Source organism: Pinus tabuliformis, chromosome 6 (genome assembly GCF_031772625.1).
Source record: "Pinus tabuliformis cultivar Carrire ecotype Pingquan chromosome 6, CPIR1, whole genome shotgun sequence".
Lineage (NCBI taxonomy): Eukaryota > Viridiplantae > Streptophyta > Pinopsida > Pinales > Pinaceae > Pinus > Pinus tabuliformis.
This window is the reverse complement of record NC_142292.1, coordinates 1,979,279,545-1,979,306,073: the sequence shown is the minus strand read 5'-3', so window position 1 is coordinate 1,979,306,073 and position 26,529 is coordinate 1,979,279,545. Positions and strand designations below refer to the sequence as shown.

The following is a 26,529-nucleotide window of genomic DNA, read 5'->3' as shown; positions in this document are numbered from 1 at the left end:
TAAGGCCTCAAAATGGCTCCAAAAGTTTTTTGCCTCTAATTTTCCAAACTAGGATTGTCGTTAAAATGCTCCTGCAAGTTGGTTCCTCCCGTTTTTCCACTTTGAAAGCATCAAGATAGATGAAAAATAATATAATAATCCAATTTGGATCATACCATCCCATTTTGGAAGGCTTTTGGTTCCCAAAAGATTTAATGAATGAGTTGAAGGGATTTGTCCTCTACTCCTTGGAGTACCATTTAGCTTTTCCTAGAAACTGTCCTTTCAACCCAATTTGCTAAAAAGGTCATGCTACCCTTGTCTTGTAGTTTTGGACCTCTTTTACAAAATTGTATCCTTTGTCAATTCTACTTGGGCATTTGGAGCTAAAATCTCTATGGACGATAGGACTTGCTCCTCTTCCTAATCCAACATGGAGGGCTCATAGAGTTTGAGATTTCCCACATTTACTACCGAGTAAATGCGCATGTATGGGGGTAGACTAAGTGTGTAGGCATTATCTCCCACCTTTACCAATATCTTTGAAGGACCTATTATTGCTCAAACTAGAATGCCTTGGAAAGAGGCAAAGGCTAGAGGGCATGACAACACCTTGGGACAGACGCCCACTCTCACCACAGCCTATTTCCCCTTCTCTTCTTGGATTTTCACTGATGGGAGGAGTCCTGGTATTCCTCACTTATGATAGATGTTCTTAGGATAGGTTTAAAGTGAGGTAAGGAGGCTCATTCAATGGAAAGGTTCAATGAAAGTGCGGGCTTTGGGAGAAGCTAGGAGGACTTTATAAGAAAAAACCCTTAAAAGGACTACCTGAGGCCTATGGTTGATATATTCAACGAGATAAGAATTCATCCAAGGTCCAGGTAGATAAGAGAAAAGGCTATGATTAATATACTTCAACAAGTACTAAAGCTCAAGCCTTCAAGAATCCCCAAGTTGAAGGATAACACCTAGGGTTCCCACTTGGTGGGATGGCTAGGGCATCAATTATATTGAGATTTCACCTTGAGAATTACCTCGAGTCAAGAGGAGGGCTAGAGGAAACACAAGTGCAGAAGACTGTCTAGACAGTTTTACAAAATCTCCTTCCTAATGAAATTCACACCAAGCCCTAGGGAGGCCTCCTTATCCTTAAGGGGACGAAGAAAAGAGGTGAAAAGGGTGAAAAGAATGATGATTCGTCGATTTGAGGGTGATCACCAAGGATCTAGGACTAGTGCCAAGCAATTGGGAGGATTGGGTAAAAAATGATCTTGATTTGAGAACTTTGCTCTTCAAGGAGACCGAAAGGCAGCTTCACTAGCCCTAATGGAGGTAGCTTCATGGAAACTCTAGGAATTTATACTTCATTGGCAAGAATAAATGGAGTTTCAAGGATGCAATATTCAAAGCAACCTCTAGGAGCATTCATTTATTCATTATCCATGAGTAACACATGCAAAATTTTTAATAGCTTCAATGTTCTAACAAAATTATGGCACATTAAAAACCATAGACTATATTCCATGCATTATACATTTATTAGATCAGAATTATAGTATTAAACAACTCTTACAAGAAAATGAAGAATATATCCATCCATCAAATTGCCCAAGAGAAGCTCCAAGAGAGAAAACAAATTTTTCCGAATGTCAAAATGCATTAGATTCATCCAAATCAGTCCACAAAGTTGCAGGCCGAAAATCTCTAATGAGGCTAGCTGAAAATCCCAAAGTGTGATGATCTCAAATGAGAGTGAGCCTCTCATATTTATACAAGACTCATAAGTTCGAATTTCTAATGAGGAAGCCCCTAAAGTGTTTCAACAAGGTAACAAACCCTTGGTTACAAGACAACCAAGATAGCTTTAATATTAATTATTATTTTGTTTCTCTTTTAGCCCACGTAATTAATGCAAATTGCTCTCCGATGCTAGTGTTGAGGACTCATGTGTTGGGGAAGAGAGTGAGGGCCTAAAAAATAACATATAAGAGGGGGATGCCCTATAAATGCTGCAAAACATCTCCAAACCCCAATTTGGGCTCTATGGGCTCAAAATGGGTCTCCAAATGGCTTAATATTGTTGATTTGGGGTAGCATCGGATGTGCTCTAGCCATGAAAATTGGTGGAGAGGCTAAGGCACATGAGATTTCCAAGACCCAAAAATGGTTTAGGCAGATTCTAACCGGTTTGGGAGATATTAAAATAATTAATATTTTTAATGGAGTTCCTAAGTCTAAACCTAGGAAAAATAAAATATTAATGGGTATTAATATAAAACTGGGTTAGAAGGTTCCAAAGGTCATGGATCAAGCCAAATCTAATCTTAGCCGTTGATTAGAGATTTAATCTCGGTCGTTGATGGATCAACGAGAAAAGTATAAGAAGAGGCTTGAGGGTCAGTTGGAGAACACACCAGAGTGATCAGTGATTCATTTTGCTAGAGCGAGTTTGCTAAGAAAAGTTGAATCAGTGATCAGTAGCGAGGGGCAGTGAGTACGAGGTAGAGAGGCAGAGACGATACTGAGAGACCAGCGCAGAAGCAGAGACAGCCAAAGCAGCAGCCAGTCTAGGCTACGCAGAGCCCAACAGAGGCAGCACAGAGCCCAGAGAGACTGCGTCATCCACGCAGAGGGTAGAGGGAGTGACGCAGAAGCCTCCAGAGGCTGCGCAGTGCCTCAGAGGGTTGACGCAAAGGGTCTTGGGGCTGATGCAGGTCAGTAGAGGGCTGAGGCAGTGGCGAGAAGGGCCAGCGTTGTGCTTTGATTATGCCAGAGAGGGTTTCGTGGGATAGGTTTTCTGAATACTTGTTTTCGAATATAGAGGTATTGCTGCCATATATTTTTCTCTGTCGGGTGAGCCGATTTAGGCACCTAGATGTATGTTGATAAACTGCATAATAATATAACCCTCTGAATAGCTGCACCGATTTTCCCGCATTGGGTTTTTCCAGGGACATTGGTCCAAAAATAACGGTGTCACTTGTGTGCTTGTTTTCTTTTAGTTGATGATCTGTAGATGTTGATATTGTACTTGTGTTTATTTTCAGTGTTTACATGGTAAATAACTTGTTAAGTAATTAAACAAGGAGGAAGAAATAAATCAGATAGTACAGGAAGAATTTCTAACGGGTTAAACTTAGAAATTCCAACATGGTATTAGAGTGTGGTTTCAGATCACAGGAAAATTGAAGGCATCGGCCGAGCAGAGCATTTGCAGCTGATTCAACTGTCCCGAGTGACAGATCTAATCCTTGCAGAAGGCGACAGAGGAAGGAGTGACGCAGAGGGACTGCGTCATCATTCTGGGCCAGAGAAAGGTAGCGTAGAGGCTAAGGGAGGCAGTATCAGGCTCACGTAGAGGCCAAGAGGGCTGACGCAGTTGGCTGGGGGAGTTGATTTGCCAGTGCTGGGATTGCGCAGAGCCAAGTGGCTCAATCCTTCAGTTGCTGGGGTATAGGAGGATGTGGGTAATTTGCGGAGCGAAGCTGGTGGGGAACTGTGGTCAGAACAATACCTAACAGGGCAAGACCAAGGTGGAGGGAGTTTCTGCCGAGGCAGATTTCTAGCCAAGGAATTCGGATCAGTGGTGCAGTTGCATAGACGATCGGAGTGGGGCAACTTGATGTTGGCAGAGGGATTTCCAGAAGGGAAATTGAGACTCAGAGGGAGTTGAATCGAGAACTTCCAGATGGGAAGTTGAGAGGCTCAGCAAGAATTGAACAAAGGACATCTAGGAGGGAAGTAGAGAGACTCGAAGGAGTCAAAAGAAGAGCAACGAGATGGCTATGAATGGGGCCTGGGCTGAGAGATCATGATAGGTTGGACGGAGCGACCAACTTTGTGGTCTGGAATGCCAGGATCTTGTCCATTCTAGACAGAGATTGCCTCAAGGGCTTCGTCACGAGAGTAATAGCTGTCCCAGTTGACCTGGTAGCTAATGAAAGGTATGAGGAGGCAATGGCGAAGGCGAAGTGCATCATCCTTCATGGGGTCAAGGATCATGTGGTACCACATATTGCCGAGAAGGAAATGACAAAGGAGATGTGAGATGCCTTGAAGACATTGTACCAGTATACTTCCGTGCAGAGGAAGATGCTCCTGGAGAATCAGCTAAGGGCATACAAGATGCAGAAGGGAGAGCAGATAGATGTCTTCCTCGGTTGCTTGAAGGAGATCTGTGACCAGCTAACTTCCATAGGGGCCACGTCGGATGAGGAATTGATGGTGAGGACCGCACTGAACGCAGTTTCCGAGGATTGGGAGGTATTTGTCTAGAGCATACTGGGCAGGACGAGTCTTCCAGATTGGGAAGAACTGTGGGCGGCTCTTCGTCAAGAAGAGATCAGACGACTGACCAAGGCGGGGAGTAGCGACAAAGGGGTCAGAATCAAGAAGGAGGAAGAAGAGGATGTAGCTCTAGCATTTGCGGGAAAGCAGGAGAAGAGGAAGAAGAAGGACCTCTCCAAGGTCAAGTGCTTCCATTGTGGGGAACTGGGTCATTTTGCGAACCAGTGTCCTAGGAAGAAGAGCAAGGGAGAGGCTTTGGACTCGAAGGCAGCGCCTGCAAAGGCGGAGAAAGAAGTCGAGGAGGAGGATGATTGTGCCATGAGTGCTCATGTGCCACTTGAGAAGAAGTGGGGAGACATCGAGCTGTAGTTAGGAGGACTACAGGCGATGAGGGGCAGGATCCTTGAGGTACCCAACCTCTTGGATTATACCTTGCTACGGGAGCCCTGAAGAGGAGTAGCAGGATTGGCGGATGTCGGTAGAGACGCATGCGGATGAAGCGGCAGAGAGTGCTATAGTGCAGGAGTCCTAGGACAATGCGAAGCTAGCACGCTGCAACAGTGCGAGAGGCACGGAAGTGTTGCACCAGTGCAGGATGGCACAGATGATGCGAGATGCAGGGAGTTATTGCAGCAACGTAGAGGTCAGTAGAGGGAGCACTAGTTAGCGACAAAGGGAGCTTCAACATCGGGAGTGTTTCTAGCTTGACAGGGATGTCAGAGTTGGGTGGATCAGTTACTTACTTCTCAGTAATTGAGTTGCAGTGTAGTAGCACGATGCAGCATGATGAGAGGGGATGCAATGCAGATGCAGTGCTGGGAGGATGGACCAACAACAACACAGATGCAAAGGGAGCTGCTGTATGGATGCAGCAGTGGCAGTGGCAAGGCCATGGGCAGCAGTATAGGATGCAACAGTGCAGAGAATGTTGGGCGGGGAGGCCTAGCATCAGCACAGGGACCGGTGCCAGATGATCAGGTTAAAGCTCAATATGGAGTATTACTAGAGCACATTCCTCGCTAAGAGGGAGTGTTGATTTGGTGTAGCATCGGATGTGATCTAGCCATGAAAATTGGTGGAGAGGCTAAAGCACATGAGATCTCCAAGACATAGAAATTGTTTGGGCAGATTCTAACTGGTTTGGGAGATATTAAAACAATTAATATTTTTAATGGAGTTCCTAAGTCTAAACTTAGGAAAAATAAAATATTAATGGGTATTAATATAAAACTGGGTTAGAAGGTTCCAAAAGTCATGGATCAAGCCAAATTTAATCTTAGCCGTTGATTAGAGATTTAATATCGGCCGTGGATGGACTGACGAGAAAAGTATAAGAAGAGGCTTGATAGTCAGTTGGAGAACACACCAGAGTGATTAGTCATTCATTTTTCTAGAGCGGGTTTGCTAAGCAAAGTTGAATCAGTGATCAAGAGTGAGTACAAGGTAGAGAGGCAGAGATGATACTGAGAGACCAGCGCAGAAGCGGAGATAGCCAAAGCAACAGCCAGTCTAGGCTACGCAGAGCCTAGCAGAGGCAGCACAAAGCTGAGAGAGACTGCGTCATCCACGCAGAGGGTAGAGGGAGTGACACAAAAGCCTCCAGAGACTGCGCAGTGCCTCAGAGGGTTGATGCAGAGGGTCTCGGGGCTGATGCAGGTCAGCAGAGGGCTGACGCAGTGGCCAGAAGGGCCAGAGCTGTGCTTCGAGTGTGCCAGAGAGGGTTTTGTAGGACAAGTTTTCTGAATACTTGTTTCCGAATATAGAGGTATTGCTGCTGTATATTTTTCTCTGTCAGGTGAGCCGGTTTAGGCACCCAGATGTACTCTGATAAACTGCATAATAATATAACCCTCTGAATAGCTGCACTGGTTTTCCCGCATTGGGTTTTTCTGGGGACATTGGTCCAAAAATAACAGTGTCACTTGTGTACTTGTTTTCTTTCAGTCGATGATCTGTAGATGTTGATACTCTACTTGTGTTTATTTTCAATATTTACATGGTAAATAACTTGTTAAGTAATTAAACAAGTAGGAAGAAATAAACCAGATAGTACGGGAAGAATTTCTAACAGGTTAAACTTAGAAATTCCAACAAATATCATGTCGATGCTCCATCAGTGAGGGCTAGAAGATGAAACATGCCCTCCCATGTCTTCCCGGGAAAGACAAAACCTCCTCTGGGCCCTGGATCAATTGCCAAGTGTCGGGTGCAATGTGGTCCCGCAACTTGTTGACTCCAATTCCATAAATATCACTTAGAATCCAAGCATCCATAAGGCCTTTTGAGACTAGGGGCTTTAATTGAGTCTCTCTTGCAAATAGGCTTAGGAATCACCTCCTTATCTTATCATTGATTATATATATTCTCGTGACTCCTTACCGGGACTCCCATCGGTGAAAGTCCGGAAATTGTAGGGAGCCTTATCTGAGGTGACAGTGGGCTATCGTTCCATTGTTTCCCTCGACCTAGTAGTTGCTCTATAGGATCCCCTCCTAGGACCTCTGCTAGTTTGAGCAGTAACATTTTTGGTGTTGTTGCTGAGGACACAAGATGTTTGTCATGCTCCTCATACGACAATATCGATATATCATTCTTGAGGAACAAAGCCCTAGTTCATCATTGAGCTTCAAAGTCAATTCTTGTAGCGTGAAGCAAGCATTTGTGAAGGCATTATAATTCACCCTGGCAACTCCATTTTGGCATTATATGAAAAATCATGAAAAATGGCTAGTCCCGAAAGAGTGAATGTTCTTTGGTCTCCTTTCAATAAGCTTAATGATCAAGACCTTCAAAAATTACAAAAGGTTGGGGACCAATATGTTGAGCTTTGTGAAGATTTACTAGAAAACATGGATAAAGAATTCATGCTCAGGTTTCATAGGACAACACAAAAACAACTATACCTAGTAATGTGTGCCTATGAGAAGGATCCTAGTCGTCTCTTTGACTTTGCTTGCTAGACCTGTGCTCTTAGTATTTTGACTGACCTTATCAATGAAAAATATTATAATCAGTCGCAAAGTCCCATGAAATGTAATCAGTTGGATGATCACGGTGAGCTTGAAGAAAATTCAGATGCGGAAAATGATCATGAAAATGAGGAATATATGGAAGAATGGGATCCATCTAAAGAAGGTCTTGATAGCCATAAGACCGTAGAGGGCCTTTAGATGTAAATTTAAGGAATGAAAATGTCCATGACATAAGTGAAAACCCTATTGAATTCCATGAAGGTAAACACGATGAAATGGGGACCTTCATTCAAGAAAGAGGGTTTGAAGATATGAATATCGTAGTTTCCTATGAGGATGATACTTCTAATTTCTTGTGCATTAATGAGGGAAGATGGGATATGGGAAGCCATCATTTTGACAGTGACCCTATTTATGATACTGACACGAAAAATGAAGTTGAAATTGACTCTCCTTTTCTCCAAGACATTACTCATAATGATAGGACTACTCACACCATCGAAAGGGAGGATCATTGTTTTCCCACGTATGAAGAAGGTTTATTGGAAATAGAGGGCCCCATATATGATATTGATCATGACATTGACAAAGGCCTTGTTTTCCCCTGCCTTCTCTAGGATCCCGATAGCATAGCCACATTATCAACGAACCCTCACCCTGGCTATTCTCACATTGTCACAACTATTGATGATCTCTTTCCCTCTCCTAGGCATGATGTTGAGGAGGATTTATCCACCAAATGTACCTCTCCTTTCCTCTCATACCTTCAGGATTGTGAATATGGTCATCATGAGCAACTTATCTCTTGTCATCAGTCTCCCTTTCCTCCCAATCATGACCTTACAGTGGCCATGAAGCATAATATTATTGATAAGGACCATGATGGTGATGATATGCCTGAGGTTTCCATCCATCAGAAGTTTATGAGCTTGATTGTTGATATCTCTATCTTTTGGTTGGGTAAAAAGGATCCTATGTAATAGATTACATCCCTTTGCTCTCCCTTACCCCATGATACCCCATGATTGGTTATTTCATTTTCCCGCCTCTCGCCCTTGTGACCTTCCATGATGTCATTCTTGCCCTTGCCCAATGTTACTTGGGAGTGGGAGCGAAAACGGGAATGGGAGCGACATTTTCAGAAGCTCCCGGTTTGAAAGCGAATCCCGGAGTGTTTTTTATATAATATATATATTTTATATATTTTGATACATATATGTCAACAAAAACATGTAGAATAATGAATTAGATATAAAAAACATAAAAAAACATAGATTGAACCATACAACAACAATCATCTAGAAGTTATAATCTTCATCAACCACGTCCACAAGTTAGTAACATAGTAACATACAACATATTGAGTCTCATGATTCATCAATCTTAAAGTTTCAAGCTTTCAAAATTCAATATATAACATTTATCATCATTGATCACCAAAGTTGTACTTGTAAGCTAAGTGTAACCATTACAACAAATAATATCTAACATGAAATGAAATGTTATAAAATGAAATGAAATGAAACAAATTTCAACTTTCATGAAGCATCATATTCATAATTGATTACTAATGAGTTATAATTGCCAACTTCAAACTTAAATTGTTATATATTGTTTAAAAAAATATCATAATAAATATGAAAGAGTCAATAGTTATAAAAGCTACTAGAAACTAGAAAAGAGAAGTAAATCTATTATCTATTTCTTATGCTTGGGCCTCTTGCCGCCATGAGAAATGTCTAATTTTTTAGTCTTGTTGGAAAATCAGGATCTTTGTCATTAATATCACCCTCTAAGCATTAATATCCAGAGGTATCTTTGTCATTATCTCTGTATCTGTAGGGATCTTTGTCATTAATATCACCCTCTAAGCATTAACATAAGATAGAACAAGCATAGCATGTCAAGTCAAGATTTTGTTTGAGTGATGCGTACATTTTTAGGAGGGTCATGATAGAGGAGTTCGACAAACAATGTCACTAACATCAAGGTACATAGAGGGATTGGTGTTCTTGATTAAATATGAGTTCCATACCCTAATACATGACAAAAGTCAATGGAAACATTGCAATCCCCCAATCCTGAAATCCTGAAAACCTGACAAGTCTGCTGGATTTTGAATGAAATCTAAAATTCTACTTTCTCCATATGAAATCCAATGAGGCCGGAACCACTCTCAAACATCTTGAGTCATTTCATGGTAATGTTAAAAATTTAAGTAAAAGGATGAAAATGAATATTAAGGAGAATGTCACTTTTACTTTAAGAATTTAACATTACCATGAATAGCATATCAATACTAGGGCCTAGACTTGATCATTAAGCTGCCCCACTCAAAAATTATTTGTTTCTTTCAAAAAAAATTGCCTTTCAAACATTACTAGAAAAAAAAAATTGCAAAAAAGGCAAAATGCTCCCAAAATCGGGAGCGAAAATTTTTTTAGGGAGCGCGCTCCCGACCCAGTCCCGCCCGGAGCGCAGATTGGGAGCGGGATCGGGGGGGAGGGCACTCCCCCACAACATAGCCCTTGCCTATGGATCTGTTGCATGAATAAGCAAAAGGGAAATTGTTTTCATATTCATTGGAGGATATGTTGGTTGCATTGAGTCTATGATTATACTTAGTGTTTCGGTGATGTAGCATGCATGTTAAGGCAGGATGCATTGCATGTTTATTTTTCTCATTAGAATTAACATCATATGATATTATCATGATAAATTAGTTTCATTTAGGTTATGTTGTCGCATGGATTGTATAGGCACCGTGACAACACTCAAGCCGGGGCTTGTCACTCTGATCCCCACCCACTCCATTCTAGTTGTCTCCTTACAACAAGATATGGGGGGTAGTCGCTATGGAATTGTTGATTTTTGGTAGAATCAGAGGTGCTCTAGCCATGAAAATTGGTGGAGAGGCTAAGGCACATGAGATCTCCAAGACCCAAAAATCGTTTGGGGAAATTCCACTCGGATGGAGAGATATTAAAATAATTAATGTTTTTAATGAAACCCTAAGTCTAAACTTAGGAAAACTAAAATATTAATGTGTATTAATATAAAATGGGTGAGAAAGTTCTAAATGATGAGGATCAAGCCAAATCTAATCTTAGCCGTTGATTAGGGACTTAATCTCGGTTGTTGAATCGTCAACAGGAAAAGTATAAGAAGAGGCTTGAGGGTCAGTTGGAGACACACCAAATTGATCAAGAATTTGATTTTCTGGGGCAGGGTTTGCTGAGAAATCGAGTTAGTGATCTGTTGCAGCGAGGGGCAATTCAGTAGAAGGCCGAGAATACATATCAGAGAGGCAAAGAAAGTGTTGGATAGACAATGCAGAGCCTTGGAAGGCTGACGCGGAGGTAGCAAGGACTGACGCAGAGGCTGAGGAGGCCAGCGCAGGTGACGCAGAGGGCCAAGAGGCTGACGCAGGCAGTGCAGAGAGTTGCAGAGCTGACGTTGGGCTGAAGAGGCAATGTTGAGGAATTTTCATGGGGCAAACTAGGCGCTGAGAGGCAGAAGCAGAGCCGTAGAGGGTGACACAGTTCTGAAAGGAAGCTTGGAGCAACTTTCGCTGTCTAGCTAAGGAACTGTCTAAGTTGCTGTGGGATCAATCATCCGGTCACTGATTAGCCAGAATATCTGTCTCCGAGGAGAGGTGCTTTTGCCAAGGAAAATCTCTGAAGGGTGAGCCATTTCTGGAACCCTAGTTGTATTGAAAAACTGCATAATTATAAAACCCTCATACTGCTGCACCGGTTTTCTCGCGTTGTGTTTTTCCGAGGACGATTGTCCAAAAATAACGGTGTCCCTTGTGTGATTGTCTCAGTTATTTCAGTTGCTGATCTATATATGTGTGAAGGCTGCATTTGTGTTTTTTTCGGTATTTATATTTATAAATAACTTGTTAATGGAAAGAACAAGTAGGAGATAATAAACCAGATAATGCAGTAGTTATTTCTGATGTGTTAGTCTTAGAAATTTCCACATGGTATTAGAGCGTTGCAGATCACAGGAGGACTAAAGACACCAGCAAAAATCTGAAGAATTTGCAGCAGAAGCAGCTGTCCCAAGAGATAGCGTTGTTCCAGAGCAGAAGCAGCAAGAGAGGAAGTGACATAGAGCTTGCGTCAACATTTCGAGCCAGGAACAGGTTAGCACAGATGCAGAGAGGGGCAAATCAGACCTATGCAGTGCCCGGTCATCTTTCTCAACCAGGAAGGATCAACGCTGTGGCCAGGAGGAGCATATTCAATCTTTGCCGAGATTGTGTAGAGCCTGAAAGGCTCAGTTTCTTCGGTTGCCGGGCTTGGGGAGCTCTGGGCAGATTGTGATTTGAGGAGCTGGTGGGACGCTGTTTCTGTCGAAGTAGAATAGTGTCTAAGGAGGTGGGACCAAGATAGAGGGAGTCACTACCTCGATGGCTTTCTAGCCAAGGAATCCAGATTCGAGTTGCATTTTCAAGGAGGATTGGAGAGGAGCGATTCGATAGTTGGCCAGAGGATTTCCAGAAGGGAAATCATGACTTAGAGGGAGATTTCCAGGAGGGAAGTCGAGACTCAGAGGGAGTCCAGAAGAGGAGCTGAAATGCAGTGAACAAACTAAGGGATCATGACAGGTTGGACGGGGCTTCGAACTTTGTCATTTGGAAGGCCAGGATCCTGGTAGTCCTAGATCGACATTGCATCAAGGACTATGCCTTGAAAACCGCGACTATCCCAGTTGAACCAGCTGAGAACAAGAAGTATGAGGATGCAATGGCAAGGGCGAAGTGCATGATCCTAGATGGGGTCAAAGATCATGTCATACCACATATTGCTGAGAAGAACACAACAAAGGATATGTGGGACACCCTTACCACCTTATACCAGGGCTCTTCTGTGCAGCAGAAGATGCTGTTGGAGAATCAACTGCGGTCATATCAGATGCAGAAGGGAGAGTAGATAGATCCATTCCTTCTTAGGTTGCAGGAGATTCACAACCAGCTTACTTCCGTGGGGTCTACACCGGATCCAGAATTTATGGTCAAGACTGCCTTGAATGCAGTCTCCGAGGAGTGGGAGACATTTGTCCAAAGTATTTTGGGCAGGGCTACTCTTCCAAGTTGGGAGGAGATGTGGGCAGCTCTTCGCCAGGAAGAGATTAGGAGGATGACCAAGGCGGGGAGTAGTGGCAAGGGAGTTCGAATCAAGAAAGAGGAGGAGGAGGATGCAGCTCTAGCATCTGCGGGACAGCAAGGGAAGAGGAAGAAGAAGGACATCTCCAAGGTTAAGTGCTTCCATTGTGGGGAGCTGGGACATTATGCATCCCAGTGTCCTAGGAAGAAAAACAAGGGAGAGGCTTCCGATTCAAAGGAAGCTCCAGCTAAGGCGGAGAAAGAGGTCGAGATTGATGACAATTGTGCCATGAGTGCTCATGCACCTCTAGAGAAGAGGTGGGGAGACATCGAGTTGTAGTCAGGAGGACTACATACTAGGGGCAGGATCCTTGAGGTACCCAAACTCTTGGATCACATTCGGCTATGGGAGCCCTTAACGACAGTAGCATGATGACAGGTGTCGGGTGGAGCAAAGTGTAGTGGAGCAGCAAGGCAGTGCTTGAGTGCAGAAATCTGAGGTAGCGTAGTGGAGGTTGCAGCAGTGCGAGAGGCACAGAGATATATGCAACAACACAGTAGTAGCAGAGGGAGCACAAGATAGCAACAGAGTTAGATTCAGCATCACGAGGCTTCCAGACTGACTAGGATGTCAGTATTTGGGGGAAGTCAGTTACCTACTTCTTGGTAACTGAGTTGCAGTGCAATAGTTAGCAGTGGCAGTGCTAGGGGCAACATGGTCATCATGTTGAGAGGGAGCTATAGTACATATGTAGTAGTGGCCATGGCAGTGTAATGGGCAGCAGTACAGGGAGTAGCAGTGCAGTGATGTGAGGCAGCAGGCTGAGCATCAGCGCAGGTACTGATGCGGAAGATCAATGTGATGTTTCTATGGTGAAGCATTACTAGAGCACACTTCTCGCTAAGAGGGAGTGTTGACTTTTGGTAGCATCGGATGTGCTCTAGCCATGAAAATTGGTGGAGAGGCTAAGGCACATGAGATCTCCAAGACCCAGAAATCGTTTGGGGAAATTCCACCCAGACGGAGAGATATTAAAATAATTAATAATTTTAATGAGACCTTACGTCTAAACTTAGGAAAATAAAAATAATAATGTGTATTAATATAAAATGGGTGAGAAAGTTATAAATGATGAGGATCAAGCCAAATCTAATCTTAGTAGTTGATTAGGGACTTAATCTCGACCGTTGAATCGTCAATAGGAAAAGTATAAGAGGAGGCTTGAGGGTAAGTTGGAGACACACCAAGTTGATCAAGAATTCGACTTCCTGGGGCAGGGTTTACTGAGAAATCGAGTTAGTGATTTGTTGTAGCGAGGGGCAGTTCGGCTGAAGGTCGAGAATACATATCAGAGAGGTAGAGAAAGTGCCAGAGAGATAGCGCAGAGCTTTGAAAGGCTGATGCAGAGGCAGCTAGGACTGACACAGACGCTGAGGAGGCCAACATAGGTGATGTAGAGGGCCAAGAGGCTGACGCAGAGGCATCAAAGGCTGAAGCAGGCAACACAGAGAGTTGCAGAGCTGATGCTGGGCTGAAGACGCAACACTGAGGAATTTTCGTGGGGCAGACTGGGAGTTGAGAGGCAGACGCAAAGCCGTAGAGGGTGACGCAGTTCTGGAAGGAAGCTTGGAGCAGCTTTCGCTATCCAGCTAAGGAATTCTCTAAGTTGCTGTGGGATCAATCATCTGGTTGTTGATCAACTAGAATATTTGTCTCCGAGGAGAGGTACTTCTGCCAAGGAAAATCTTTGAAGGGTGAGCCATTTCTGGCACCCTAGTTGTATTCAGAAACTACATAATAATAAAACCCTCATATCTGTTGCACCGGTTTTCTCGCATTGGGTTTTTCCGGGGACGATTGTCCAAAAATAATGGTGTCCCTTGTGTGAAGGCTGCATTGTGTTTATTTCGGTATTTATATTTATAAATAACTTGTTAATGGAAAGAACAAGTAGGAGATAATAAACTAGATAATGCAGTAGGGATTTCTGATGTGTCAGACTTAGAAATTTCCACAGGAATGAAGTGGAGGAAAGCAAGTTGAGGATCAACTTACTTGGGAGACACGGATGAGTGGCCTAGCCACTTGGTTGAAATTAAGCAAGATTATTGATTAAATTAGATTTTCTATTATGAGACCAGTGCCTTAATGGAGTCACAAATTCTTGCTTCTTATGAATTGGAACCAAATGACCAGATGGACACCTGTTGCTTAAATGATTGACTAACCTATATGATATGCAAATCCTAATACCTATGTGAGACGCAATGATCTTGGTAAATTTTAGTTAAATTCCTAGTCTACGTGTAACCTTCCTTTAACTATTTTGAAGCTAGGCTCCAAGGTAGGTTGTGGGAAGGAGGCTAACAGGAAGCATGCTAGGGCCTAATTAACAATACTTTCTGTTAGGCTTCTATTCCCAATGCCTCCGGTGTTGTAGAGACTTTGGCTCTGACGATTGGAAGGTCACTGTGTTAACCACCAAAGAGTTGTCGAGGCCCCTCAAGCTAGATAAGAAGGGTTGTCCTATATCTCCATCAACCTAGCTTATGCTAGGAGGTAAATTATTAATGCAAATCTAGATATTCCTGGGCAGGCCCAAATTCATGTTACATCCCCACCCTCTTCCTGTTACCTATTCTTAGACATAGATATTAGAGAGGCCATTTGGGTGATGAACAACAACAAAGCAACCGATGAGGAAGGTCACCAAGCATAGTTCTTTAAGCATGGTTTCTGTGCTTTGGTTAACTACTTGGATGATCTTTTCAATCATGTAGTCCATGAAGGTTTTCCACCGACATGGTCACACCACATCATCCATTCGATCCACAAATCAGGTTCCAACTCAAATCCCAATAACTACAGAACGATCATGGTGGGCCACACGTTCTCGAAGTTGTATGTTACTGTTCTACATAGGAAGCTCTCCAGTGACCTTGAGTAGAGGCAACTCAGAGCTAGGGGACAGGCAGGTTTTCGACCGGCTCATCAGACCACTGACCACATCTTCACCCTTCGCGCCGTGATTGAGGAGGCATGGCACCGCTCTTCGAAAGTCTACTGTTGTTTCGTAGATTTTTGAAAAGCTTTTGACTTTGTTCCGAGGGAGGCCTTGCTCCAGAGACTCAGAGATATTGGCATCTCTACAACCCTATTGACCACTATTATGTGCCTGTATGAGTCTGTTCTTGGTTGTCTTCACGCGGCTCATGGGATGTCTGATTTCATCCAAAGCACTATTGGGGTTAAATAGGGTTGTCCACTGTCCCCTACCCTGTTTGGGAGCTATATTGATGATTTGGAGGCATTTCTACACGAGCATATCCAGGTCACTGATGGTTGCTTTCTTCACCAAGTTTTGATATCTATTCTACTCTTTGTTGACGACGTGGTCCTTCTCTCCTCATCCCCAGAAGGATTACAGAGGCAGCTGGATGCCTTAGCTCTGTTTTGTGATCATCGATAGTTGATGGTCAACTTGGCTAAAACCAAGGTTATGATCTTCAATAGGGTGAAGAAAACCTCAGACCTTCACTTCCTATTCAGAGGGGAGGAGATTGAGATCACCAACACGTATACTTGGGGGTGCAATTCTCAGGTCCTCGCTGTTTAATAGTTTATCAGTTTAGTTCATTTTTTTTAATTTTTAGGATGACATGCTGGCATTAGCATTACACTTTTATGTTACACTCCTCCCTCACCTGGGCTGTAGAATGTGCATTTCGATGCAATCACCATTCAGCAAGTCTTATGTGATTTTATTATTGTTGACAGTAAGATTTATTATAAATAGGATATGGCTAATTACTTGTGCACATTCTTTTTTGCAGTGGTCCTGAGAGATACGGACTGTAAGATTTATTATAAATAGGATATGGCTAATTACTTGTACACATTCTTTTTTGCAGTGGTCCTGAGAGATTCGGGCACTTGTTGTCACACATTTTTGCATGGTTATGCCATGAGATTGTTAGCCGTTTCTGTGAGCTGCAACTTCCCATTAATTCATTTTCCCTTTTCAAATTTATTTTATATATGGCCTGCCATTTAAAGCTCTGGGATTTCTTGTGCTTAAAATTTTTCTTCTATGTCTGGATGGTCTTGGATTGGAGATTCTAGAAGTGCTCTTATTTATATGCTTCAACATTTTGGGTTTCCTTGCCTATAGGTTGCTTTTTGACATTTTTGGATAGAGTTGTAAAGTTTTGATTTCTAGTTGAGTCTGTGATTTAGTATACTATTGATGTGACATTTTACTGGTAGATTCTAGGCATTTGTATCCTGCTTACCTAAACACTGTTTCTGGTCGATGCAGATTTGAATAAACTTGGAGGACTCACTGCACTTGTCAAAGAACTTAATGGAGAAGAGAAAGAACTGCGCACAATTGCTGCATGGGTTCTTGGACAAGCAAGTAATAACAATCCTGTTGTCCAAAAGCAGGTAATCTTTTAATTTCTCTTCATTTTCAAAACTGCTAAGAATCTGCCTTATGCACAGCAATTTTTACTTTAAAGTTTGGACCTTTGGCTCTTTTGTATTTTTTCATGCAGAAGTCTGGGAAAGAGTGCACTATTTCAGTATGACATCTTTGTATTGTATATAATATCTATTTTTTATATCTTAATCTATCGCTAAATTCAAATGCATTGCAGATAATTGAACTCAATGTCTTACCAAAATTAATGGGGATGGTGAAATCAAGCTGTTCTGAAGAGTCAGTTAAGGCCCTTTATGCAGTTTCAGCGATAATTAGAAACAATCCTGATGGGCAAGCTGTGTTTTACTTTGAAGGGGGAGCTCATATGCTTCAGGTAATATGCTAATAAGAATTTGATTTCCTTCCAAATATTTAGATTGAAGGGCACACACAAGATTGAGCTCATTTGGTTTCCTTGGTTGATAGGATATCATGGCCAATGATAGCAGTGACATTCGGCTGCAGAGGAAGTCTGTCTTTTTGGTGGCCGACTTAGCAGAGCAACAGTTCGAATTAGAAGCTAGTGGAGCTACGAGTATTTTTGAAGCTAGCAAAGAATACCTTAAATCAGTAGTGGATCTCACTGCAGTGCCTGATTTAGATATACAAGAGAAGGTTGTTCCCTACCCCCCCCCTCACATTTCAGATTTTCTGGGTTGAAATTATGTGATATAAACTATGTGTTGCTAAACTCAGGGCAGATCTGCATCAAGGCAGATTTCTCATGAAAGTATGCTTCATTAGTTTAAATTTAGCCTTATGCTGCATGTTAGCTTTAGTATTGTTGTTGTTGTGTTGAGATGTATACACCAAGTTTTTTGAATTTTTTGGTTATAGAGTACATTAAAATGTGTTGCACTGCTAAAAATCAAAGGTGATTCCATATCACCATATGGAGAGAAGTCCTTTCAAGATTGAGAAAGAGCATATATATTATGGCAACATTTGGTGCATCCACTTATCGACTCAAATATGACTCTTTATTGAAAGGCAACAATTCACTTATTATTGTAACTCTTAGAAGCACACTGCATATGTCACAGAGGTGATAAAACAAAGGTGATTCAGTATCACCTTATGGAGATTTTTCCTCTCAAGATTGAGAAAAAGCATATAGGTGTATCCATCAATGTTACATTTATCGTTATTGGCGATTTATCACCAGGGGTCCAAAATTTTAATTATCGGCAATATCTTGGAATTATCGCGAATCTTAAAAAAGAATACTCATTTTTTTTCAAATTTTTAAACCTATAAAGCAACATCAACATCAAACAAACACATTCACATAAATATGAAGATAAAAATACTATATAAATGTAGGTGGTGTCAAATGGTACATCAAACATCGATACTAAAATATGATATCTGTCCCGATTCTCCTGAGTCACAAGTCTTAATAAGATCAAAGAAAATTGCATCTAAACAAAAAAGTGTATCTCATGGGATGATCATCATGAGGCATCTAGATACTACAAGCCTACAAAGCTAATCATGATGCACTAAAATATCAAGTTTTAACGATTCCCTCTACCGCTTTTATGGGCAAAGGTCACCAGTGTCATTCTTCCTCTAGAATCAGTAGGTGGACCTGTTGAGCCTGGGACCTAAGCTTGAAGCAGAAGGTGAAACTCTTAGGGAATATGTGGAAGATGAATTGGGATGTCTTCCACCTCTTCCCCTAGTTGGTAGTCTCTGCGGAGGTGGTTGTGGTAGCAGTGGTTGTAGCTCTAGCACACTATGAAATTCAATATCTTCCCCCTACTCTAAATTTGTATCTCCTACAATTGGAGCATCATCCTCCTCATCCTCTTGCTCCAACCACTCAGGTGCCTCCATGACAGGCTTCTCAGTATCCACCCTCCACGGACTCATGTTGTCAAGTTCCTCCATTGAAATGGCATCTGTATTAGGTACTTTGTTTATTTTCTTGACCCATAACCTAAGATTGTAGTAGACATATACCATGCCATTGAGGTGGTGGACATTTAACCTGCATGAGGGGCATTTTGTGATTAATCATTAGAGGAATCCATAAATTAAATCAATGAACTTATAAAAAAACAAAAAATTTAAATTTGAAAATTTCTAAGTTTCTAACTTGTTGTGCTTCTTGGAGTGTATCTTTCCAAAGACACTCCAATTGTGCTCACCTTGAAGAGCTGCAAGTTTGACTTAGCACTCGAATGGCAAACTTTTGCAGCTATGGGACTCTTCTACCATAGTTTTCCCACCAAACGTCTACAACAAATAAATGGAAAGGATTCAAATTTCCAAGGAAAGACAATGTCTTATATTTCAATTTTCCATTAAGTAACAAATTTAAGAAATTTCAAATAGAATCATAGATAGTCATAGAAAGGAAACACACGAAATTTGAAAGAGAAAAATGAAATAAATTTTACTTGTAGCTTACCTAGCATCCTAGCAGTCTTGTCTTGGATAGCCATATCATACCCAAATGTCCCAAAACTCAACTTATATACCTAAAGTTTGGAAATTTCATTGTGTTTAGCGGAAGTCAACATCATCCTTTGAATACATTGGTAAAAATCCATCCATAACCTCTACATCAAACCTTAATCCACATGCATAAGAGAATGTAGGGTTGAGGTAGAGCCTTGGTGCATGAATCAGATGATGCAGAGTGTTGTTCCATTGCTCATCAATCACACCCCATATCTCATCTTGTCTAGTGAACCCCTCTTCTCCCTTGTCCTTATATTATCGATGGATAGCTTCCTTGGCCCTATCCATGGCCTCATACAAGTAGCCCATTGTGGACTTCTCACCATTAATTGAATGGAGAAATTTTACTAAAGGTTCACTGATAGCACACAACTCCACTCCCATCAAAAAACTCTGGTTGTGTCTCACAAGTTGGGCTATGGCTTGCCCGTCCAATCTAGTGCTATAGACACAAGCATTCCACTCATCTGAGAGAAATGTCCTCTGCAATTCCAACAACAAATTGCGAAGAGATTGAAGACAAATGAAGCTAGTTGCAAAATGTGTGATAATAGGGTGGACCAACTCCTTGCTCCTTGTGAACTTTAGAACAAATGTATGATTATAAATATATTTTTTAACACTCCTAGCCAACTCAACAATTTCCTTGATCCAAGGAATTTTTTCCATGCCCTCTAGCATCAAATCAATGCAATGGGTGACACAAGGAGTCAAATATAAGCTTTGATACCTCTCCATGAGCAACTTTCCAATAGCAACATAGTTAGCAGCATTGTCTATAATGACTTGCAAAATGCACTGCGGACTTATGATCCAAGTGGATATTGGTGGCCTTTTGCCTATTTCACCTAGACCCCCCCAGTCAGTTTCCTTTGTTTCCTTGTTCATTTCAGCATTTACTATTTTTAGTAATTTTTTGGGTCCTTAACTTCTAGAGCTGTTTTGACCCCCTAAATGACATTTTTTTTGGGATCTGTGGCCAAAACCTATAGTACTCAGTGAGACCTTTCCAACAAGGTATCATACGTGCCAAACGGAGATAATATGACCAAGTTACTACCCCGGGAGTTGGTTACCCAACTAAACCCAACGGGGCCCACAAACTCTTGGTGTTACATCCCCTGGGGTTAGGGTTTTGGTTGTTCAGGGTTTTCTCATGTTTTCCAATAATAAATAGGCCCTTGAGCCTCATTGTAACACAATTTAGAGGCATGTAGCTGCGACATCTCTTCTCAGAGATAAGCTACCACCGCTCGAGCTATCTTATTTCCATTCTGTTTGTAAGCATACTTCAATATTTTTCTATTAATGAAATGAAGTGTTTTTCTGCTGCATCTTTGTGTTTATGATTATATCTATAAGTTGTTGCGTTCCTGTTTAAGTTCAGATCAACTTATCTCTTGAATGAAGTTATCCAATAACTAACATAATAACCATGCATCTTTAACATATGCAGATGCATCAATAGATTTGAAGAACATTGTCCCCCATGGGACAATTAACCAAGAAATTTAGAATGGACATGCCCTTCCCATCTGTCCAACTATCTGACATAATGATGAATCTCGTGATCTCCCATGATTCCTTCAACTCAGTGAATCTCCTTGTTCAATTTGCCTTTTCCCCGAGATGCCCTCTCAAGTCATTATAAGGGCCCTTGTAGCCTGGACCAACAATGGCAACAACTTCAAACATGGAATGGTAGAATGGTTTGTTCTTGGTAATGTTGAATGGTATGTCACTGCAAAGAAAACATTCTGCCACAATTTTGTCAGCCTCTTCCTTCTCCTTCAATTTCGCCATTGAATGAATAGAAGGTTTCTCCCTAGGCACAAATCTTGGCACAATGAAAGGTGAGGACATTGAGGGGCCAGGCATTGCAGAGTGTGAGCTCGAGGATGGCTTTCCCCCACTCCTGAGAAGTTTATTGATCTATTTGCAAGATCAAGCCTTGCTTCTTCCTTTTGATCTCTCTTCTTATGCATTTGAAAAATGGATTGGTTTGCAATATGGATAATTTTTGAGCCGGATCCTGGGAAACGCTCCACTTCATTCCTTGGTATTTTGGCAAGGTGGTATTTCAAACGGCTGATTCCACCAAACATTTCCATACCACATAACCTGCAATTCAACCTCATTTTATTATGACCCTCATAGGGTAGACCATACTTCCACATTGGATCCAATGACTTTGGCATTCTGATTCTTGAAATCTATAGATTCTAGAGTCTAGAACACTGATTCAATTTGTACACTGATGGGACAAAAAGAGGAGGGGAACTTGGAATTAGAAATTCTGAAGTAGAATACAAATCCACAAAATTGAAAAAACATGAAAAATGCTCCAATTAAAATACCCTAGCTACATAAGTATTAAATCATCCATTCAAAGAGAGAAAAATGAGGTATATCTAATGAACATTGCATACCCTATACTAGATCTTGAAAAACAAAGAAAATGAAGGGATTTTTTTATATAACTAGAAATATGGAAATGGTATATTGGAGTAGATGTCCACTCAACAAATACTCAGCTAATGACAAATAAAGCTATCGAATTCCCCTTCTTTGCTTGTTGAAAAATAGTCACAAGGTCGCTTGTCCTCTCAGAGCTCAATCTCAGCAAGAGAAAAATCCAAATGACCAAAAAGAACCGGATGCGGGTGCTTTAAACCAAATTACGTACAACAGGGCGATAATTTCTGTCATCTTGTGATAATTACGGAAATTATCTCGATAATTCCATTTCAGGAAATTTATTGTGATAAATACCTGTGATAATATCGGCAAGAGGCCTTTTGGCAATACTATCGTGATAATTCCGATATTATTGTGATATGTGCAACACTGGTATCCATTGCTATCTTACTGTCTCCTCGAATAGGAATCATGGTGTAAGGCAACAATTTGGACCCCAAGTGTAACTCAAGCACACTAAAAGTCACAAATTCAAAAAGCCCAACTTGTCAGAAAGCTGCAAGCATTTGATCTCAACACAACTTAAACTATTTCAGGACACGAAGGTTCAAATATATATGTTCTTAAGACTTGTAAAATTATGTTGAACTTGAAACGATAATCGATTGTGGGTAAGTAATGGACCATGACTAGAGGATTGAAAAGTTTAGAAATAGATAAATTTCGGGGCCATGTTGTCTCAAAACGAGCCAAATGTTTGTGGTAAAGGCTGGCCCCTCTTTTTCTTGCAAAGTATATAGTGATGAAAGGTAGATATCAGACGTATGCAACTCCTCTCTTCCGGAGTCTTTGCAGAGGAATAGTGCACAACTTCCATGCAACAAAAATTGGAGATAAGGAGTAAGAAACATTGAATAACAATCATGATAGCCCATAAAGATGTTTGTAGTGTGATTGACCTTCACGGTGGACTACTTTTGGTTTGTATTTTCATATTGTTCACAGTTAAGAGTTAAGGTTGGAGCCTTTTAGTGATCATTATCATTTTTATTTTTGTACCATACAGTTAGAATTGTACTACATTAGGCCCACATGCAACAATCTATTCTATTACAAAGATTAAACCTATATAAACAATAGTGTAGGATCAGGTTTTATTATATTGGAATTGGCAGAAGAATCCAGTGTAGGTGTGGCACTCGTCTGGAAATCGGGAGTCAGGAAATCAGAACCTATATAAATCAACAATAGTACAGGGTTAGGTTTTATATATGATTTTTATTCTGATAGAAATTTTATAGAAGCAAGATATTTGAACCTTCTAAGCAAGGTCTGGAAATCAGGAGTCAGGAGATCAGAACCTATATAAATCAACAACATTGCATGGTTAGGTTTTCTATGTGATTTTGATTGTGATAGAACTTTCAAGATTTTGTTGCAATCATCATGTTAGCTCTTGCGACGTAGTCACAAATTCTAGTAAGGGTGTTAAACTTTGAAGTTCATATTTTAAGGCTGAAATTTTGGTATCTAAGTATTTTACGAACTGTGATCTAAATTACTGGAAACACTACCCACAACTCGCAGAAACGTCGTTCAATATTTCGGATATGGAAACACGTACGAAACGGCTTGGAAACGACATGGCAATGTTTCTGCCACGTTTCATTAAATTTTTGAAAACGGCCAGCTTGAGATCGAAAACGTTTCAAAGGAGTTTCAAGAAAATTTGATCCGTTTCCAGAAAATTTGGATATGTTTCTAGAAAATATGGATACTTCTAGGTTACCAATGTTCTAGGCACTCTATTGCAAGAATGTATTCCAGGTTTGTTTGTCCAGAGCATGTAAATGCGGCTGAATTCTTTCCAGACCTTATATCCATTGATTACAGCTCATCTGAAAGTGAACATTTATCTTGACAAAGGATTCATGACATGATAGAGGTATTTGCCAACAAGTTTTCAACAATGCCAGATCTAAAGGATGGAAACCTGGAATTTGGAATGGAAACTCATAAGGTATTTATAATCAAGAAGGAAAGTTGTTACCCACAAAGTTGGATGGAAACCTGGAATTTGGAATGGAAACTCATAAGGTATCTATAATCAAGAAGGAAAGTTGTTACCCACAAAGTTGGTTGGTGGAAGCAGTTTCTTTGCATTAGGTTAAATTTCTTAGCATTTATTTACTAGTATCGTACTTCACAATATTTAATTTCTTAAACTGTGACATCTTGATTCTTGGTAATATGATCTTAGGTTGTGAATAAATAAATCCAGCTTACTTCTTTCTATGAAATTCAGAATTCAGAGCATCTCCTGTTGTAGCTACTGGAATACAGTGCAATTTATAATGTGTAGAGGTTGTTATTTACAATGATTAAATTTACATTATATTTGGTGATACTAAACAATATTTCTATGTGAGGACTCCTTTAGAGTCTAGACGAAGATATTGTGCAATATACTATTTATAATGTCAAATTCACTATGTTGCCTCTGTATTAGTGTTGTCAAATTTATTAGAAAAATTTCATGAAGTATGATGCAACTCTGAAAACAATCTCATATTCTGTTGAATTGTGAGTGGGTATTGACATTTTAATCAAAGGTGTCAACTTGAATGTTATAATAATCATTGTTGATGATGATGACATTGTTTATACTGAATTGATGATGATGATTTGTTTGAATTCATGATAATGATTATGTATTTTTAAATATAGAATCTAGATTCTAAATTTTATATATATATATATATATATATATATATATATATATATATATATATATATACTGTTTGCTTACCATATCGTATCCAGTTTTTTCTAGATTTTTAAAAAATTTGCCGTATCCATTTCAATGTCCATATCCGTATCTGTTTCAGTGCAACTTAGACTGTGATTAACATAGCTGCATCTCGAAGAAATTAGGCTGTGTAAACATTACATTCATTTCAATGTCCATATCCGTATCTGTTTCAGTGCAACTTAGACTGTGATTAACATAGCTGCATCTCGAAGAAATTAGGCTGTGTAAACATTACATTCATTTCAATGTCCATATCCGTATCTGTTTCAGTGCAACTTAGACTGTGATTAACATAGCTGCATCTCGAAGAAATTAGGCTGTGTAAACATTACATTCATGTCCTTGGTTTAATATACACTTAGGGAATTTTTCCGTTTCAGTGCAACTTGGACTGTGATTAACATAGCTGCATCTAGAAGAAATTAGGCTGTTGTAAACATTACATTCATGTCCTTGGTTTAATATACACTAAGTTGTTAAACATTACTGCTATAAGGGAATTTTTCAGCTCTGTAGGGGAAAACAGTGAATTAGGAAAGTGTATAATTGGCAGATAATAGGCAGTTTTCTTCGTTTTGTCTTTCAAGTGTAAGGGGATAGAGGTATGCATTTAAAAAATATTTTCCTGCCTCAATCGTATTCTTTTGGTAAACAACGAATCCATATTATTCTTTTATTTGCACGTGTTTCCAAAATCTGGCTATTTAATTCCTTTAATCAGTGCTTATTTGGGCATATAATGATACTAACTATTGTGTAAACCTTGGTCATTTGCTACTATTTGCTTGAGTGTAATATATCTTGTTTCATTCAAGAGCCTTTTACTTTGAGGACTTCATAAGCTAGACTGACATATACTTTTTGCAGGCTTTGGTGGCATTGAATCGTCTTCTTCAGGTTAGTGATAAAAATGCCCAAATCTTGAGAGATTTTGGTCAGTTGGAAGTGGCATTGGAGAGACTTAGATCTCGTCTTAGAGTGTTGATGCTAGATGAAAACCAGGGAGACTTTCTGAGAGAAATAGAAGCACAGCGTCAAGAAGTGGAATTCATGTTACGCAAGAAATAGTATTGGATCCATGAAGAAATATTATTGGATCCCTTTATCAATTTGCGTCATTCAGTATATCTTCAGAACCAAAAATCACAAGGTTCTAAATATTCAGGCGTTTTTGCTTGTATACTAGGCTAGATGTTACTGCCAATTTTGTAGCTAGGCTAGATGTTAGTGTAATTTAGTATATTGTACTGATACAAATGTGTAACCTGAGAGTACCAATACAAATATTTCCGGCACCTGTGGAACCATGTTTTTGGCACTTGCCGAAACATGTTGTCGATGACCCAAAGTAGTTAATATTTTATTATGCAATCCGGTACAAAGTGATCTTCATATTTGTGCCTTTTCATTGCAATAACTATAATTTTTTGTTAACAGCTTATGAGGTTGAATTTTTCTTTGACATAATTAGCCAAAGCATTTGTTAATATAGGATGTTTGCATAACTTTTTTAGATCATGCTTCATCAGCTGACAATTGTATACATTACGCGTGGTCTCGCTGCATTTGATTCTCATAATTTATTTTTCTATTTTATAATCAGTATGAATTTATCTTAAATACGGATGTAACATGAGCCCAGAGGAATTCAATTTTTTCAAGTGCAATGTTTTTGATAAGTGGACATTATTTAAATGTTTTGTATAGTTATTTAAATTTTATTATTTTTAGATTTTTAATTTTTTATTTTGGCTGACATGAGCAAAATGTTTTGTATAGTTATTTAATTTTTAATTTTTTTTCATTTTTTAATTTTTTATTATTTTTTATTTTCGCTGACATGAGCAAAATTTCAACATTTGATGACGGACAGACATCCTTACACATCATACTGGGCTGTAGAATGAGCCTCTCGGCTCAATAACTTCTAATCACTATGGATTGACATTTATAATCTTTCCAACTCTTGGGAGACTATCTTTCTGAAAACTC

At 40.2% G+C, this 26,529-nt stretch overlaps 1 protein-coding gene across 1 annotated transcript in view; it reads left to right on the top strand.

Annotated features, from left to right (window-relative positions):
• The window catches only part of LOC149267136 (hsp70 nucleotide exchange factor FES1-like), a 78,544-nt gene extending 52,923 nt beyond the window's left edge, over positions 1-25,621 (top strand). The window contains exons 4-7 of the mRNA XM_089398214.1: positions 16,674-16,801; positions 17,014-17,172; positions 17,265-17,453; positions 25,405-25,621. Of these exons, the coding sequence (XP_089254340.1) occupies positions 16,674-16,801; positions 17,014-17,172; positions 17,265-17,453; positions 25,405-25,605 (677 nt within the window). The 3' untranslated portion in view covers positions 25,606-25,621. The remainder of the gene's footprint in view (positions 1-16,673; positions 16,802-17,013; positions 17,173-17,264; positions 17,454-25,404) is intronic.
• The last annotated feature ends 908 nt before the right edge of the window (positions 25,622-26,529 follow it).